This window comes from Saccoglossus kowalevskii, chromosome 5 (genome assembly GCF_978046115.1).
Source record: "Saccoglossus kowalevskii chromosome 5, keSacKowa6.1, whole genome shotgun sequence".
NCBI classification, from domain to species: Eukaryota; Metazoa; Hemichordata; class Enteropneusta; family Harrimaniidae; genus Saccoglossus; species Saccoglossus kowalevskii.
The window spans coordinates 14,790,778-14,810,832 of NC_140645.1; the positions used below are offsets into that span (position 1 = coordinate 14,790,778).

Below are 20,055 nucleotides of genomic sequence, written 5' to 3' on the forward strand. Positions count from 1 at the left end.
AAGTTTTTTTTGCTGGTAACTCGATAACTCATTGTGTTTGAATAATTTGATATAAAGTTAAAACATTTTTAATGAAATAACATTTTTAAGGCAATTTTAAAAGAAACGGTGGGTGGGTTTCTGTGTGTGTTGAGGTAGGTGGGTGTTTACTGTGTACTACGGTAAACAGATTAGTAATAATTATTCACTGATTTTTAATTTTGTGATGAGTCAAATTCGCTAAATTAAAACAATGTGAACACGTAGAACAATATAATTCGTGATAAAAACATCAAAATAGTGAAATTACTAAATGCCAGCAAAAATTTTTACATTACATATTTACATTATATATTTATCTACTTCTAATAATTCTACAGTGTGTTTTTTTGGTGGTTTACTTTCTTTGACAATTCGCATACACCAGTATTATGAAATACCGACTGTAAATGATAACAAGTCAGTCCAGATCCGCCGATTTTATCTACAATTCCCGTGATAACAGACTTGTCTTTTATTAGAGGTTGTAAAACCGTACAGTTACTATTAACTGATTTGCCGAAGTAGTGTCAAATATTTACTACACCATATCATCAATGGAAACTCATGTCATTGAGATGAGATTTGTCCTAATTTTTTTGCATCATCTGAATCATTATGTTCCATGTATTCATGTTCGAAAACTTTGTTTTAAAAATAGTTATCTGAAAAAAAAAACAGACTGTAAAAATCGGCATGACATGAAATATAATGTCATTCCCTACATTAATGGTTTTCTGGAACAATTCTTATCAATGTGTTCTCTCTAGACAATTTCTGCTGTCTCAGATAGCAACCAATCACCCAATCAGACACGTACATGTATCATTTTTGTACAGATTAGTGCATATTAAGTAGCTCATTTACATATCTAAGAAAAGATGTAATAAAAGTATCTAGGCTGACAGTGTCTGCTTGAGGTTCTGTGATCAGATTTGTGATCTGGGATGCTCTCATGACACTAGAGATTACGATTTCCTAATATGTAATAACTTATTTTTTTATATTCGCTATTTTATTTTATTTTAATTATATGCACATTTTCCAGCCACGATTGAAACCCTGTAAACGATGATAACATATCCGCGGACTTAATTTACAATGATAGTTTCGTCCGGATCTCCTAAAATCATGCACAGTGTTGATGTGACAGATTGAATGTCCTTCTAAAGAATCACCGCGGCCCTACACTAAAATAAATGAATAATAGTTTTTATTTCCTGTACACAATATTGTATATTTATTTGGAATTAGAATTAGAAGATCTGTTTCTTTGGTATTATGTAATAATTTAGAATGAAAAGCTCTTGAACGGCTATGTATTGATAATTTAAACGATAGTTCATATATGTTTTACCCAGTTTATATTCTGCAGTTTTAAATTCTTGAAATTTCCCATGTTGCATCTTTCCTTTGAACCCCTTCAAGGAGCATTAAAATAATTCTGATCAGTCACATGGGTTTTGTCGCCATTTTTCATTTTCTGCAAAAATGGCTAAATAATTCGGCATTTGTTTCTCCTGGATACTTTAATCAATCAACTTAATATAGTGCATATAGAATGTTTGATTTATCAGAAAAATAAAATATGGTTACGACGCCATCCTCGATTGTTGATAAAAATGGAAAAAAAATCGAGCATTTGTTTCTCACATAATTTTGATCAGACGCGTGGTTTAGCCACCATCTTGGAAATTCGGGCATTTGTTTCTCATGAGTGCTTTCATCAAACTTGATATTTGCTATATGACATGTATGGACAAAGCTTCTTACGGGAAAAATTAATTTTGAGCAGCCACATGGTTTGTCCACCATCTTTGATTTCGGTAAAACGGGAATTGTATATTGCGTGTGTTATATTAGTCTGAAATTCTGTCTTTTCATTCCACTCCGGGGGTGCGTTCTATCCAATCAATATCACATGGCTAGGTCACGTGGTTCAGTGCCTGTGGGATGGTAGTATGCGAAACTGTATTATCTCATTCAAGAACTGTTACAGACAGGGAGGTGCAACCTGTGCTAGTATAAAAGCATCAAACAAGAGACGTGACTAACATAAGTGAAGACCAGAAATGATCCATATAAACATTTCTGCTTACAACTATTTTTAATCCGTATGAAATGTGCCCGTTTTGGCCATTATGTGCACGTTGTGAAAGTCTATTATCAGTTAGCTCGTCCAATGTCAATATAGCAGCCAAAATTTTAAAAATGGATTTATTTCCCAAGTCCCAACATTTGATTATAGATCGTTAAGTATACTTTTTTTGGACTCAAAACCTTATATTACATGTAATAATTTAAATAATGAGTTTACGCATCGAGTTTACGCGTTCTTTGTCGTAAAGTCGTGTTGGCTGTTGTCTCTCTGGAATATTCAGAATATATATATATATATATACAAACTGAAGAAGCTCAGTACTAACCAAAAAGGAAAATTAATTTGCTTATAGTATAATTTAGATGGTGTTACTATCTAAATCCCCCTCGGAAGAGTTGTAAGCAGAAATGTGCATATGTCATGTGACCTCATCAATATGTATAAGCACATTTATTCAGAAAACTATATCTTGATAAGGAAACGAGTTAAATAAATGGAATTAATTGCATATTGATCCAATGTGCATTCAAACTACCTTAATGGCAATCACGTGACCTCAATTATTATGAAATAGATGCCTGAAAGATTGGCCCCGCTGACGCCTAATTAGGCTTTAATTAGGATTGCCTAAATTATAATCATCCAGGATGTTAATAAAGGCACGATTTTTTTCACCTTCGGCGAATAAAATTACATCGTAACAAATTTAATAACTCTAAATACCCTGACAATAAAGCTAAATGTACATATATAGAAACCACACGCATACTGAAATAAAGACGCCGATTTTGTTTATTGTAAACACGTGTATTGAAACTTACCATGCTAATGTGAATTACGTTGTAATGTACATTCGAATGAAACAAACATGAAAGCATCAATTGACAAAAGTGCGACGTTACCGACAACAGCAACATTTCAGCGTGATGACGTCATATATGCGCAGTTCGGAATGTGCGTGAACAAGACCCGCACTCCTTAAGGTTGAGCAATACAGTTTTACGAAAGTCTTTGGATTTTCTAAAAGTGCGTGAATGAATTGCGTATTGCTATACAAAATCATATTCGAAAAAAATGTGGGCCACGAACCAAATATTTTAGATAAACGTCTGAGTACTTCGCGTTGAGTACGAGGTTAATATATGGAAGTTTATGAAGCAAGAATAAGTCACGACCCATTCAATTATGAAAATATTTTTTTATGCACCCACTGCGAACCGACCAACGTTTGTGAAACAGTGTTATTGACCAACCTTAACATTTGCGTGTTATTGTTTGTTTTTTGTTGTAAAAAGCCTCGTTCTGAGATCACACCATAACTTTATTGGAGTTCATTGGAACTATTACGTCAAAGCGGGAGAGTCTTCACCTGCGCATGCGCCAGATGGTCATAGCGTGTCATTGTTTACAAAGAATCGGGGCTTGGGGCCTTCGCGTTTTTAGCATCGTCGCTTAGGACTCAATTCCCGCGCGTGCGCAGGTGACGACCCCTCCTCTTTGAATATTTAATGATGTGGATTTCACGAACTATTTGAGGATGCGCCCTTGTTACGTATCAATGCAGCTCGGTTAATGATTCGGAACAGAGTCGTAAAATTCAAAGCAATAGCAAATGAAAATAGGAAGCCGAACCGATCGCCAACATTCAGACACGCTGAAAATTGAACATTTAGTAAATATTCGCAATTCGCAATGATCGTTCCAACTGAAGTCTTCAATAAAGCTACGGGATCTCAGAGTGTAATTTCAATGTAAAAAAATAGCTACACTGTTATTAAGACACACGCAGGTACATATAACACGATGCGATACAGCTGCTGTAAACTCCCTCTCTTTCTCCATATTAAACAGACAATACGGCAAAAGCGACTGATGTTATTATAGCCACGAGTGAGACGACGCCGTCACGGTGGCCAGCTCCAGTGTCACTGTTGCATAAATCTGTTTCACAGCATGTTGTCTTCCCTCCTATAAATATAAATAAGCCAATGTCGTCAATGTATCAAGCATGGTGAAAATGTGAGCAATGAAAACACAGTACAGAATACGCGGCCGATAAACCACGCCCTCTAACGACGGAGCGCTTCAGTGACGTACTGTAAAGGGCTTAATTATTCACTGGGTTTTAATTTGGCTTATTTCGCTGACTGGAAAATGCGCTAAATTAAAACCCAGTGAATATGTAAAATTTAGCATAGAACACATTATCTAAATGATAAAACCGTGAATTTAAAACCCACTGAATATGCCTGAAATGGCAAATCAGTGAAATTTAAACCCAGTGAAAATTAGTCATTTTACAGTATGATGTAATGGACGCTGTCCACATCGTCAGAATTGTTTTAAATTTGCAATATTCATCGACGACTACACAACCAATCAAAATTGTCTTTTTGATCATTATCGCTCAAACTACACCCCCCCTCCCCACCCGTGCTTCAACCATCTACGTCATGTACATATCACAGAAATACTTCGTTGATGGGGTCGCTGCGGTTGTGCCGTGACGTAACCTGACAGTCACGTAACAGGTAAACAGGTAACTAAATATTTACCGGCTCCAAGTAAGATGAGGTCGGCTTCTACGCATACCGGGGAACATGAGCGGATAATGGCCGTGATGTCATAGTCAAAATATGTGAGGGTGGTCTGTGAGAAAAAAATCAAATGAAAAACCCCGTTAGACAAAAGAGAAACAAGAAAGTAATATATCTCTATTAAACGATGGTTATATTTACGTTATTCAATTTAACAAGAATGAAATTCAACGACCAAGACAAATTCTTAATCGGAGGACAGAAAAACGTGCCCATTGCATGTAAGCCACGAGTCTGTATTATTATACAAGTTATCAATACTGTGTTGACGTGTATTATACAAGTTATTAATACTGTTTTGACGTGTATTATACAAGTTATTAATATTGTCTTGACGTGTAAAATACACGTTATCAATACAGTATAACTATATTCGTGTGTAATAAACATATTATCAATGTCTTCTGGTAACATACAAGGTGGTACTACTGTTTCTTAAATTCTGCTATTTACCGTCACGTCTTATCTCGGTAGTAGCGTTTCTATTTTCAAGTAATTAATGGGAATTACTGTATAAACAATAATCAATCCTGGTGCAGACACAGCGCACAGTGTGGCACACAATGAGTGCCGCAAAAAAGCGCCTTCGACGTCGATCGCGGAGGGGACAATCAGCACCAATAATCTTACCTATGTTGTGTATTATTTATTCAATATGTCGCATACAGTGTCGTATAGTGCCCATCAAAGAATTGTTCTACTTATGAAAACACAATGAAAACTGGGAATGTACTTACCAAACAATGATCAGTACAATTTGACGTTGGTGTATTATCACCTGGCTCAAGACAATCATCGTCAGTTGTTGTACATGAATAACAATCGAAAGTTGCTGCTAACTCTGAAATGAAAAGCCATATATATATATCTTGAAGTACTATATAGTAGTCGTATTCACGTTTTATACGTGCGCCCCCTGTCGATGCCGACAAATCAAAACTCTCAGTTGTCGATAGAGTGCGCAATTCACCCTTCGTTGCCAAAACAAGAGATGCTAAATTGTTCGAGTTACGGAAATCGACTTACGAATATCGAGTTACAAAAATGACCGAGCCCATAATTTACAAAAAAAAATGCCCTCTTTTGCGAAACTAAGTCCATTGGTAACTCAATGTTCACTGACTGTTAACCGAACTTTGAGTTACGGTCAATATAGATTTGTAGTCTTGTTTAACGTTCAAATTTAGCAACTTGAATTTTAATTAACAGTTAACCGAACTTCGAGTTACGGGAAACACATTACGTTAAAGAAAACAAAAAAAAATCTATATTTTCCATAACTCGAAGTTCGGTCCACTATTAATTGAATATCAAGTTACAATTTGGACGTGGTTTCGCAAAAGTGCACATGGTTTTCTAAAATATGGGCATGGTCGTTTACGAAAACATCGAGTTACACAAATGACCACGCCAATAGTTTAGAAGCCACACCAACATTGTAACTCGATGTTCAATTAGAAGTTAACAGAACTTCGAATTAAAATGTATGTTGCTCGTAACTCGAAGTTCTGTTAACAGTTAATTGAACATTGAGTAACAATTTGGGCGTGGTTTCGCAAAAGTGAACGTTGTTTCTAAAATATGGGCCTCGATGTTTTCGATGTTTTCGTAACTCGTTGTCCGTAACACGAACAATTCGGCATCTCCTAAATAACAAGGTTGTGGCGAAGCTCACATGAAACTACTATTATTTGATAATGTTGTTGCCCGCTATATAGCTAGCTAAAAACCTCTCACTTCGCTAATTGCGCTAGTTCCGGCAGTCCGTTGTCCCACCGTGACGTTTTTAGTGTTATTTACCAATCAAGATCCTGATTAGTTCTTCAGATCAAACGCGCTCGCGATTTCCGATTTAAGTCACGCGTGATATGAATATCTCATTACTGATGGACTCATGAATGTTGAAACCTAACACAATGTACCTACCATACGCTGTTGCCACAACAAACAGCATAACAACCATCTTCTGGATACAGTTCATGGCGATGATTTCAAGTTCTGTGGAAAAGGAAAAAAAGAGTGTATATTTCGTGGTAACCCGGCTTTTGTGGTACCTCGACTTTCGCATTTACACACTCCAATGATATTTTATTTTATTATAACAAACACCAACAAAAAAACAAGAGACTTTTTTATTGAAATATAATTTTCTTTTGATAGAGGGCGTTATGGATCCTGGGGCCGAGGTGGACGAAATGAAGGTTATTCCAGCCTTCGCTGAGGCCATTCACACGGCTAAATCGATCAAAAGTCAAAAAGGGGCACAAGGTTTTATCGTATAGATATAAACAAATATTACGGACTATAGGGAATTGCCTATTTGGATGAACAGTTGGAAGAACAAATGATATACGTATTTTTTTTCTTTATTCCAATACTCAGTTATGAGTTAAGTTATTGTTGTTGTAGTAATACAATGCATTCATATGGTCTTTGTGCATTGTAAAGTTATTAAATATTGTCTTTCAAACTTGAATTTAGAACTAGGAAAGCTATATAACAGAAAATCCAATTTGTTCCATCAATAACAGTTTTCAATAACTTTTAAACTAAGAGCAATCTACACATAAAATAACAAAATTCAAAAGTCTTTCTCGTCTTTCCCTTTTGAAAAGTAATTAAGATTTATTTATATAGTTTATTTCTCTTATTGTCATCCTAGCAGTGTTTTGTGTGCAGACCCCGAGTTTTTAATCAGTCAATGCCAAAGACAAAGGAAATTGCAACTAGAACGTTCACCCCAACCCGAATGAAGATACCAGTAGAAGTCGCAGGTAGATGCCGCATACTTGCACGAAATTCCCTATTTTGAGCGAATTTCAAGAGTGGCATACGAGTATCTTTTTTATTAAAGTTTCAACGTATGTAGATTGATTGGTGGTTATATATTAAACAGTGCCAAACATTTTCGTCCATACGGAAAAAACCCAAAGGTTTTACAGAGTGATCGCAAGGCATTTGAATATCAATTGGGTTTATTTACAGACTTTTGAATTTTAACATAGTCACTGAAAACCAAATTTGAATTTGTTTGTTGTCGTCATGGCAACACTGAATGGTTGTCACAGTATGATGGATTGCGTTTCAGTTCAATTTTTTTCTTGGTAGAGTTACACCGGTCGATACAACTTTGGAAGTTAAAAATGGCTAGAAACGATGTTTAATACGAGCAACGTCACTTCCACTCAAGACTCATTAGAAACATGATTACACTCTCTGTTTCAACGTTCTAGCAAGCTAGTGGAGGATTACAAAATATCAAACTATACTATTCGCTTTGAAGATTTTCGCTTTTTTTATCGTATGACGGCACAGTGCCACTGTAGTTGATCAGGTCGGTGGAGCGTCCATGAAACAAAATATATACCAAATTATTTTAAGTCACATTATCGTGTTTGTCATAATTGCGTTTGTATTAAAAACACGTAATCGATGTTATATTAGAATAATGTCGGATTCGCAGTTTCCATTCGCCAATGTGTACTTATGATAACAATTTAGAATTTTTTGTGGAACAGAAGGAATACATCCATGGATGGAAGGCATACACTTCACACCGTATTCCATGTTTAATATCGATAGCCCCTATTTCCAGATCAATTCTCAATTATTACTCAACTATTGTCATATAAAAAAAAACGCAGTCTCCCTTGAACCGATTTTCCACATTAAAAACAAATAGAAAATGTTAAATTAGAAAAAAAAACTGCTTGACGCGAGGTGCGTTCATTTACATCCATTACGCGGTTTAAGTAATTCTCCCCCTAATGGCGTAGTATTCGGCAAGCTCATAACAACGACGTTGAAACCCAAATGATTCTTGTGTGACATTGCACAGTGACAATGATCTATGACAGGTACGAACACGAGACTATGTAAACATCGCATAAATTACACTCTCAACTACTTATTGAATGTTTTATCCCCATTTATTGTAACGTGGAGAAATTCTTTTTATTTTTTTGGAGAGTATAGCATAGCTCAAAGAAAATACGTCATCCATCGGTTGAAAACTTTTAAATCATGTTGCAAACGAATCTAAATGGATTACATGGACTTTTGCTAACTCCGATGGTTAAACGAACGCTGTACAATTTTTCTTTTATTCCATGCTTTTTTCGCGTTATTCTTCTGTTCCTTGTTTAACGTAATAAAAAAATCAGAGATTATTAACATCTCTCCCAGTATGTATTCATATGAAACAACATGGAAGAAGTTCAAAAGAAAAAATAAATATTTTACCGACCTGGGTCTGTCAATGCTGTTCGGGGTTCCGTTGTCGAGTAGCGAGTGCGCAGTAAACTGTGTTCACTTTTACTCTTGAAGTGAATTTGTTTACTTATCCGGTCACTATAGCAATAAGCTCAGTTTCCGTTTGTTTTGGCAACTGTTATGTACTAGTATTGAATTAGTTGAATAGAAGTTAACATCGAATCTTTTCACTGAAATTGACTTATGTGTGCCACGGCTACGTGTGTGTACCTAACACAATATCAACGTGTTCACATCTGTGCTTTTTACGTCGGCGTACGTTACGCCGCGCTGGGGTACGATAAATCAGGCGTGAACAGGCCGGCGTAAATAGGCTAAAAAAATAACGAAGTTTAAACAGTTAGATCATAAGATGGTTACTTCATAAAAACCACGTATAAATTACTGGTATTCTGACCAGGCTGGTGCATTTGTTAGTAAAATTCGCAGTCTTGCGTTGAGATGGGGAATGAACGACCGGCAAGCCAGTAGAATGTTGAAAGTTCTACGGACATTCCAAATTGCGCTCTGAAGTGACGTCAAAATGACGTATACGTGTGAAGACAATGTCGCGTAAACCGACAACTGTGATTGGTTGTTTATTCGTTCGTTATCTAGAATGTAAGATATCTCAAAAACACAATTTTCATTGATGAACGATTACAGATCAAAAAGATATCGAAGATTTTAAAAGCCGTCGTGTCCGTCCCCATTTACGTCACAGAACCACTTTGACACCATTTATAGGATTTATAGGAAAGGTGTATAGGCCGTCGCACTGCGACGTCATATGTTTATATGTTCGCCAACCAGCAGGTAAATATCTGAAAACAAAAATCGCTCATTGGTCAAAACTAGCTCATTTACTGTGACAACGTTGCCCATAAGTTGTTTTATTAACTGCAACAGGCACATGTTTCATCTTCCGAGTGCGAACGACCGATCTTGCCAACCAGTCACTGCGCATGCGTACGTAAACAAGTACGACGTGTGAAGTGACACTGAGCATATGGTAACCACGATATATTTGTAGGGAGGGGGTCCACTGAATACCGCCCGACCATATTGGTACATTCTCACTAATCGACATTTTCCTGAACAATCTTAAACTTGGAAAAGCAGGATTCCTACCAATCAACATTGTTTGAACTTACCACTTTTACCACAATGGGTTAGTTTCTGGGGTCCTGGTTGCTTGGCTACAGTAGGGACCGTCTTTGGTTCGCCCCGGTTAGCAGACATACGCAGTATTACGTAGTACCGATATTTTCATGGCCAGCTTCAGTTCAAATCAAATCAAATCAGTATCACTTATTCAATGAAATAAATAATTGTGAAATTCACACAAAGTGCTATTCGTTTGTCGCACTATTGACATTTCATTTGTATAGTATCAACATAGCCTCTGATGGGTGGGGATGTTCAATTGGAGACCACCAAGTTTAGTTTATGTGTCGAATGTTATTACTAATATCATGAAACAACTCTCGATGAAAACAGTGTCTTTGAGAAGATACACTCAAGAAAAGTGTTTGGTCGCCGACATGCTGTTTTACCCAGACTATACCAACACCTTACGGGTAGCCCAGGTCGTTCTCCGCGCAACGTCCATTTTTTCTACATAGCAAGGCATGCGTGAGGATACGTACTTGTTATGAATTATTCTTCACGTCGAAATCAGTTGTTTTCGTTTTTTCAACAACAGTGCTTAACTGTTCCAATTTCTTTACCATCAAACGCTAATTCGTTCGTAGCTACACAAGACACCTCCATTTCGTAAAAAAAAAAACACAATAATTAAGGATTTATCTAGATTCAATTTCGTATCACTATGCTTTACAGCAACAGATAAACTCTTTTCACATCGTACTGTGATAGGTATATTTGATGTTTAAAAACCTTTCACTTAGGTAACCGGGATTCGGTCGTTTTCCACGCTAGACTCACAAGAAACACACACAAGCTCCATTCATGTTCCAACGATTCTCTGCTAAGTCCCTGGTTTTCACCCGAGACAGCATTAAATCACTCTTTATTTTTTGTCACTCCTTAATCAATTACAATCAGTATAAGAGACTCCAAGGCCTTGCCTTCAAACAAACAACCAATCACATGAAAGTTTTACACATCATAATCAATTGATTAATCGTCAAGCTATTTAGAAAACCACTACTATATTGTCAACACTAACTAATATTTATGGGGTAATAGTCTTGCAATAACATTCCACAAAGATACCACATTAGTTAGAATCGCAAACAAGATTGGTTTAGGATTACAGCTACTGTACTGTAATATTTTAAAACTGCAGACTCATAAGATGTCTTTGGCTGATTTCGACTAGCTCGCCATCTGGCCTTGTCATTAACCTTTATCAGTAGATGTCATGGCAACCACTGTCAAACTGACTGACCTCGTCATTTAACCCCTATCAGTAGATGCCATGGCAACCACCGTTAGGCTGAAATATAAATCATGACAGTACACAAGACCCAACATTAAAATTCATATTAAACAATATTAGTTTATTCATTATTTACCATGAAGGTCGAATACAATACTAATCTATGTTATAGTATGTTATGGTTTACTCAGCCGAATGCTTCTACAATTATAGCATAAATGCGTCCACCTTCTTTCGATAAATACTTTAGAACTAGCGCTTGTAGAATTGAGATGTTATCAACTGTTGGGTTTATATCCCTTACGAGACCCTGCTTTTGTCTCTACAGTAATGACTATGAATTGTTCGCATCCACACTACCTTTGAAAGTTTACGAAATTTGAGTGACCGTTTTTTTCATTCATGATCCCACAATACAGTACAATTTATAATTAGTGTAACTTATCTCTATGGCAACATGCAAGTATACATAGACATGTATTCAATATGAGAAAATCTGAGTTAAACGACTGGGTATGCATGACCCACTTCTCATCTGTCACACTGATATGTCGCAAACGCAACCAGAGGACTATTCTTTTTTTGTTTCATTTGAACGGAAATGAGTCGTGAAGTGACCCTTGACCTCGAACACTGCTATACTAAAACCGACACCTGGTGTGAGTTAGTTACTATTCATTCTGAAATTAAAAACAAATATACCAATGCAGCAGTTTCTATACATGAATATAATTTCTCTGATTATTTCTAAAATTAAAAAAAAAAATGCTAAATGTTTGTGAGCGGTCGCGTCTCATCCCCTTGCTTTGTTTTTGGATTATTTTGCCTTCTTTGTGATCACCCTGTCAGGATTTTTGTTTACCGTCTACCTATAAAACGCTCTCCGTCTCAGAGTTCTTCAAGTTAGCGCAGGCAGGCTAACAACTCAGCCACACATCACTTTTCACGCTATAATTTGCCACATATCAATACGCAGGTGTTGTTCGGCTACTCAAGATGGCGGCCCATAACCAGTTGGCAAGGAAACTACTAAATCTTTCTCTTCCCATACACTTTCCATAACTTCCATCTGCTTTGGTTTCAATTCAACGTCAAAATTTTATTCATTCAGAATGCGTTTCAAAGTTTCCGCGAACTCCGCCATATTCACCATATACCCGCCATATACAGGGACGGATACAGGATTTTTTATGGGGGGGGGTCCAAACTTTAAAATCGCCAGACTAAGTTAATGATTTTTTTATATTATACAAAAACAAATTGAATAAATTTTTCAACGGCACTAGATCCGCCACTGATATACCCTTGATTTGCATAAATGCATAATCAAGCTGTGGCAGAGGTGATTAGAAGAAGCACCATCTTGCGTGGAGAGTGCCTGTAAACGTCATTTGATGTCAACGAAGTTGATTCGTGCCAAATTCCACGCTGACGTCGACAGCGTGCCGTCACGTGCCGCAGCATGTTTAGACATGCTCTATAGACTAGTCCCGCCGTTACCTTAATACACCGTGACCGCTTTGGTGTAAAATTTCATCTGCGTAGGGGGGGGGGGCAATCTCCCATGCCGAGTTATATTTCTATGAGTATACATACTTTCGGTGTTATGGCCGCAAGGATCTCTGGGAAGGAGATCGGAGTGAAAGCTTCCTACATTTGACATTTTCAAAAAGCACGCGACCATGTCTTGTATGCACTAGACGTTCGTTTCCTAAAATCCAGAATCGGAGCAAGACGCAAAACCACTACTACATGTACGAGCTCGAGTCAAAACATGTCACCACGGTAATGCTCGTAGTACTGCTTTTTTTTCATTTCTAGAATGTTACTAATAACTTATTTTAACCAAGAAGGTAAATATTTATGTATTATTTCTAGTATCGTAGTAACCCAGGCACTTTTGCCTACCACCCTTGGTCTAACAGCCATAGAAGATAAAGACTCCAGTAAGTTATAAAGTTAGCCATTTATTGTGTTATCTAATGTCCCGATAACTTTGAAAGGACTACGCACTCCTTGCGTAAATCGTGCATCTTTTAATTAATTAACAGAACATTTCCTTCAGATTTATGGCGTGAAACATTTTATTAAACTGATTAAAGTAATCGGATCACTTATGCATAACTTTGTTAACCGACAGGGACTTTTAATTCGAACATATCCGAATATGCAAATGAGTCTATCTAGAGCTGCTTTGTGCAGTGATGATAAGTAATGCTATTGAAGTGTTCGGAGTTCGCTCTGTCACCACACACTGCCATTTTGTGGAGAAACGCAACAAGACTTTTTACGCGTATTCTTGATTTTTTTTGTCGTTAGGGGGCTCTCGTAGTTTCTTCCTACTGGTAAAGTTTTATCGATAACTGATAGTGATTTTTTTCGTGAACGCACTAGAGAAAGGGTGAACTTGAATAATTACTATTAACGAAAGAAAATAGTTTCATCGCGGAATAACGGTTACTAAGGTGTTACTCGGCTCATCAAGCTGAACGTCCTGTCGATTACCAGGCAAAGAAATATAAACAAACAAAAGCACTCCGTTTGTGCTACAGAAAGTAAAAGAAAAAGCAGCTTCTTACTTTGCAAACGGTCAGAATCTACGTGTAGGCTATCGTCGGGTTCAAAAATTGAGCACCTGCATGGCAATGTTTTGTTCGGCGTCTTTGAAAGTAGTACTACTGTGACGCATCGGCCAATCAATGACAAGCATAAGATCGCGTGGTGGCAGAGATATATTCGTAAAAATAGAACTCTGCCTGAGAGTTTGTTTTCACCCCACTCTTCATAATAAATAGACTGGGTATGACACGTCTCAAGCTGGCCAAAGGGTGTTCGCCATATAGAACAAGTGACCTGCAAACTTGGAATTTTCATTCAATGCTCTTACCATTTTTTCACGTGCACCATGCTATTCTTTGCATTATTATGCATATCTGCCGTTCATAAAACAAGGTACACACCATGTTAAATTATTCAAAAGCATAATTCACTAATCTGAGCTCAATGTCGAATGTTTGCTGTGAAATGCAGAAACTTTAAAGCGGGAGGGTCGTCACCTGCGCACGCGCGGGAATTGAGTCCCAAACGACGATAACAAAAACGCTTGTTTGTAAACAATGACACGCTATGGTCATCTGACGCATGTGTAGGTGACGACTCCCCCGCTTTAATAATCGCCACTGTGCGGTAAATCGTGATGTATCGCTGTCACTAGTTAAGTAGCTGTCATTCTGTGCATATTTAAAGTTAGTTCGATGACGGTCGAAATAATAGTGCTGCTACTGATGTGTTATTAACAACTCTCCGGGTGACTCTGATTTTGAACAATATTTTATTGTACCGCCGACGCCAAGTTTTCAGTATGTACATGAAAAAATGGTTTATTTCTATATTCATAAAAAAAATTCAAAACTAGCACATACAATTACGTACAATTTGACACTAAAATGACGATTGGGTTATTTGGCACTTGACCGTCAGCTACGAATGCCATAAATAATGTTTGCGTACGAAACGTCTGGTACGCGGTGTGTCCGAAAATTGAATGCGCTGCGTTCTATCCCGTCTATTTTTTAGTCTTTTAGCATAGCAGAATCTCTAATGTTGTATAGCGGAACACAAACGCGCACACAATCATAAAGTGGAAGCGTGCACAATTCGTCGGTGGCGGCGCTGTTAAATATTTTTTTACAACTCCTATGTAGAGGGAGGGGGAGCAAGGGTTATTTTCGTTCAACGTAATTGTAATATTTTTTTGTTCGTACAACGTAAATTGAAAAAAAAAATTCTATAATTCTGTAATCACAGGCTAGACGTACAATGTAATCAATCAAATATTTTTTTCGTACACTGTAAAAATGTGTCATTTTTCTCGGTACGTACAAGAATTTACATCCAAATAAAAAAAGCCGTAAAGAATAATCCAGGGGAATTACATTTTCTAAACTGTAAAACGACTAAATGACAACAATTCACTGCAAAATTTAATTTTCACTGTAAACTGTAAATTGTAAAAAGCCCTTTTTATTTCTCGTAAAATTGTACCAGCTATCCCCTTGTCCCCCCCCCCCTTTATGTACGCCGCTAATGATAACTCTCGGCTTTCTCAATTCATCCAGTACGTGTCAAATCGGCAAAGAAATTAAATATATATATAATGTCGCAGTATCTAGTTTGTGCGTATATTTAATACGAATATTATTCTATCAGTTATCGTTCTACCAATAGCTAGTGGAACCCATGGCGTGTAGCTAACACACCTACATTACATTTACACGGCATTATTCCACAAAGTAGAATGTATGAATGTATCCCCTTTAGATGGAATTAGTGTTAAACGTTTATTTCCCGACTATATAAAGTTAACAGAACGTTATTTCTTTCCTCTTTTATAGTATCACGTGAGCAATTTCACTACAATAACATTACGATGCAAAACGTAGTCCGCGATAAAATGGTTAGTATATACGTTTTTACAGAAGTCAGACATTAGTCGTCTCGGGCCTGTCCTGTTTTCGTTCGACTACTATCTGACGTCACACCTGGGGCGTCGGGGCAGTTTTTACCACCCTTGCTCGCAGAGACGGAGAGGTTTTGGGGACAAATAATTAACGACATGTAAAAAGTTGTTTAGGCAATTTTTTAAAACTTAAAATGCTATTTAGTGTGTTTTTAAAATAAATTTTATACATTTATATGAGTTTACACAGCAACGGACAACCTACAGCAATCACGTGAAACCATTTCCCCGGATTACGTTCGCCGTGTAAACTACTTCCTTTGGGAGCCCTTCTGTTGCCACGTGCCACTACAAACACGTCACAGAACTCCAGGAACAAGGGAACCCAGCAAATAAATCCCACGCGCTAGAAATCACCCCTCCCTATTCTCGCAAGGAAGTCGATTGGTGGCGCTATAACCCAAAACTCGTTAACATTTTGCAGGTCGTTGAGAGATCACCGCCAAAATTACCTGTCGCTATTGCTTTTACATTATTTTGTGATTATTGGAATTCTATTATTTGATTATTACATTATTTGATCTGTAATATTACAAGTATTCTATCATTATTTCACCATTAGTTTCTTATTTTTCTATTACCCAGTAATGTCAAATAATTTTGTTTACCATTTGCTTATTTTGCAATAATTGTCGCATTATTTCACCATTAATCAATTATATCACCATTTGTTGTCATTTCACCTTCTTTTGGTCATTATTTGATCATTACATCACTATTATTTCACCATCACTCATTATCCCACAATTATATCAGCATTATTTCACCAAGTTCTTTTGGTCATTATCCCACACTTACTTGGTCTTTATATCAGCATTAATTCACCTTCATTTGATCATTATATCACCATCACTCAATTATATCGCCTTCTTTTGGTCATTATATCAGCATTAATTCACCTTCATCTGATCACTATTATTTCATCGTTACTCATTCATTATTCCACCTTCATTTGGTCATCGTATCACTCATTATCCCACAATTATATCACCTTCTTTTTGTCATTATATCACAATCACTCATTCATTATTTCACCATTATTTGGTCATCATATCACTTATTTCACCATCACTCATTATCCCACAATTATATCACTTTCATTTGGTCTGTATATCAGCATTATTTCATCATTACTCATTCATTATTTCACCTTCATTTGGTTAACATATCACTATTATTTCACCATCACTCATTCATTATTTCACCATTATTTGGTCATTATATCACTATTATCTGATTATGGGTCAGTGAATGGTAGACAAGTTTTATTGGAAACTATTTGTTTACCTAATCATACTTACCAGAAAGTCTGTGTAAATAATAGATATCAGTGGAACAGCTAAAAGTTAGCTAATTATCATGCAAATTAGGTACTTAATGAGCATGGATTTTTACCAAAACCTAATCAAATCTGCGCATTGGCCCAGAGCATCTATGCACCAAGTTTCATCAAAAACCGATGTATGGTTCTTGAGATAGCAGTGGAACAGTCGGACACACATACACATTAACTGCAAAAACTCCCATTATGTGCTTCGCACAAGGGTCTGCATCAAAAACAAAATTGTGAGCTGGCTGTTAATGACAAACAGTTCCTTAGTGCTCATCATCGTAAAAAAATCAAAGAAAGCTTAGAAAGAACTCCCATGTGCTGAGAGTATTGAAGACACATTAAAAATTAATTCAAAATTACTTGTACTTGAGATATTGATGGAAAAGCTGAAAACTAATTATGTAAATCAGGTAACTAATATGAATAGAACAGAACAAAAAAAATTATGAATTATTATGCTAATTAGAGAATTAATATTAATCAAAATTAATCAGGCCTGTCTATTGTTCTAGAGCATTTATGTACCAAATTTTATTCAAACGTGATGATCAGTAATTGAGATATCAGTGTTAATTAATTATGTTAATTAGGTGATTAATAAGCATAAATATTTACCAAAAACTAATTGGGTTTCTGCATAGTTCTCTTTAAAAGTTTCATTAAAATCCAATTTGTGGTTCTTTATATATCAGTGGAACATTATGCAAATCAGGTAATTAATATCCAATTAAAACTAATCAGGTGTCTGCATAATCCTAGAAGATCTATGTAGCAAGTCTCATTGAAATATGATGATTACTACTTGATATATCAAAAGGTGAAAATTAATTAGGTAATTAATAAGTACTCATATTACCCTAAAAACTAACAGGTCTGTGCAGTGTCCTATGACATCTATGTACCAAATTTCATTGAAATGTGATTACTACTTGAAATATCAAAAGCTGAAAATTAATTAATTATGCAAATTAGGTAATTAATATGTACTCATATTACCCTAAAAACTATCAGGTCTGTGCAGTGTCCTATGACATCTATGTACCAAGTGTCATTGAAATGTGATGATTACTACTTGAAATATCAAAAGCTGAAAATTAATTAATTATGCAAATTAGCTAATTAATATATACTGATATTACCCTAAAAACTATCAGGTTTTTGCAGTGTCCTATGACATCTATGTACCAAGTTTTATTGAAATGTGATGATTAGTACTTCAGATATCAGTGGAAAAGCCGAAAATTGATTAATCATCATGCAAATTACGTATTATTGCACAGATTTTTACCCAAAACTAATCAAATCTGCGCATTAGTTTGCACCAAGTTTCATCAAAAACTGATGTATGGTTCTTGAGATATCAGTGGAACAGACAGACACACATACACACACACTAACTGCAAACACTCCCTTTTTGTGCTTCACACACGGGAGTCAAAAATTAATGAAGGCAGAAAGAAATGTAGCTCACAAATTGAATTGTGTATGCACAGTTGTTTCATAGCAGATTTTTGAAGGTGATTAAAGAACAAAATCATGACCTACTTAGAATATTCAGATATGGAAAGAAATTGTAGCTATAATAAGTTAATTACTCTTATGTAACCACTTCAAACCAACCCTCATTGGTGATGCAACGAACACTAATTACCACGTAGACTCCTTTGATATCTTCCGATTATTACCAAAAAATTAACAAGCTAAAGCTTAGCAGCATCTCAGTTTGTACATCCATCAAAGTTGCCATCTTTGGTTCATACAAGTCCCATATCTTGATTGCGTATGCTTGCTGTTACATCCATCGTCCTTTAATGTTCATGTATGGTTGTTATATAGGCAATGCTCTAAAATCATTCAATGAATATTTAAACAAACTACTGTAGAATACTTTATTTTCGCTTGGAATTTATTTGTGCTGAAAGGATGATTCCGTGAAAATAAAATCCAGCGAATATACTTTTTTCCCTATATTTCACATTCAACTCGTCAAAAATCAGTGAAAATAAATTCCATACAAAACACCCAGAATGCCTTTTGAGCGAAAATTAATTCCAGCTAAAATAAAGTATTTCACAGTATATGAGAATTCATCATATAATTGGTCAAATATATATATATATATATACACACATTTTCACCTTATTTGTTTGACAAACAAAATTATGTATTTTGACCTAAAATGTGATGTATTGTGCATCCCTTGTATGTGAAGTTTGAATATAATTGCTGAGAACATCGTTTTAACCCTATTTTTTCGACCAAAGACACAATTAATATACTTTGATTTAGAAATTGTGTCTATCATTATGTAACACTGTAAAACATGTATATTAACACTGTAAAACATGTTGAAAAAGCGACATGCAATTTTAGCGAATCGTGGTAAAATGACGTAATAGCGAAATGTTGATTTAGTGAATCTCCCTTGTCATTGTTGATTTCCTGTTTTCACAATACTTTTCTATGGCGTTCCAAAACAAATGGGCAGTTATCACCTCCATAAAAAGTGTCAAGTGTAATTAAGAAGTGCCCCAGATTTTTATGTTCCGGACTACTATATACAAATCCCTAAGCCTTGGCCATTTTGAATTTAAATAGTCATTAGCAACATCTTGAATCACGAAAAAGACATGTTTTACATCATATAAAGTTTAAATAAAATTGGTCAATGCATTGTCAAGAACAGACAAAAATATCATTTTCACTCGCATATTGACGCTTTAATGATATTTTAGTGACACATAACAGATTTATTTTGACAATGAATGAATCAAAATAACTTTTTACTGAAACAGGAAATTGAAAAAGCACCCTCACATGTGTACATCATAC

At 35.9% G+C, this 20,055-nt stretch overlaps 1 protein-coding gene across 1 annotated transcript; it reads right to left on the reverse strand.

Moving 5' to 3' along the window:
* Nucleotides 1–3,419: 3,419 nt before the first annotated feature.
* On the reverse strand, nucleotides 3,420–9,082 carry LOC100370643 (uncharacterized). Its single transcript, XM_006812495.3, has 5 exons — nucleotides 8,963–9,082; nucleotides 6,643–6,714; nucleotides 5,454–5,557; nucleotides 4,675–4,768; nucleotides 3,420–4,087 (listed from the first exon to the last, which is right to left on the reverse strand). Exons 2-5 carry the CDS (start codon nucleotides 6,695–6,697, stop codon nucleotides 3,963–3,965), a joined length of 378 nt encoding a protein of 125 aa, XP_006812558.1. The 5' UTR covers nucleotides 6,698–6,714; nucleotides 8,963–9,082; the 3' UTR covers nucleotides 3,420–3,962.
* Between the last annotated feature and the right edge of the window lie 10,973 nt (nucleotides 9,083–20,055).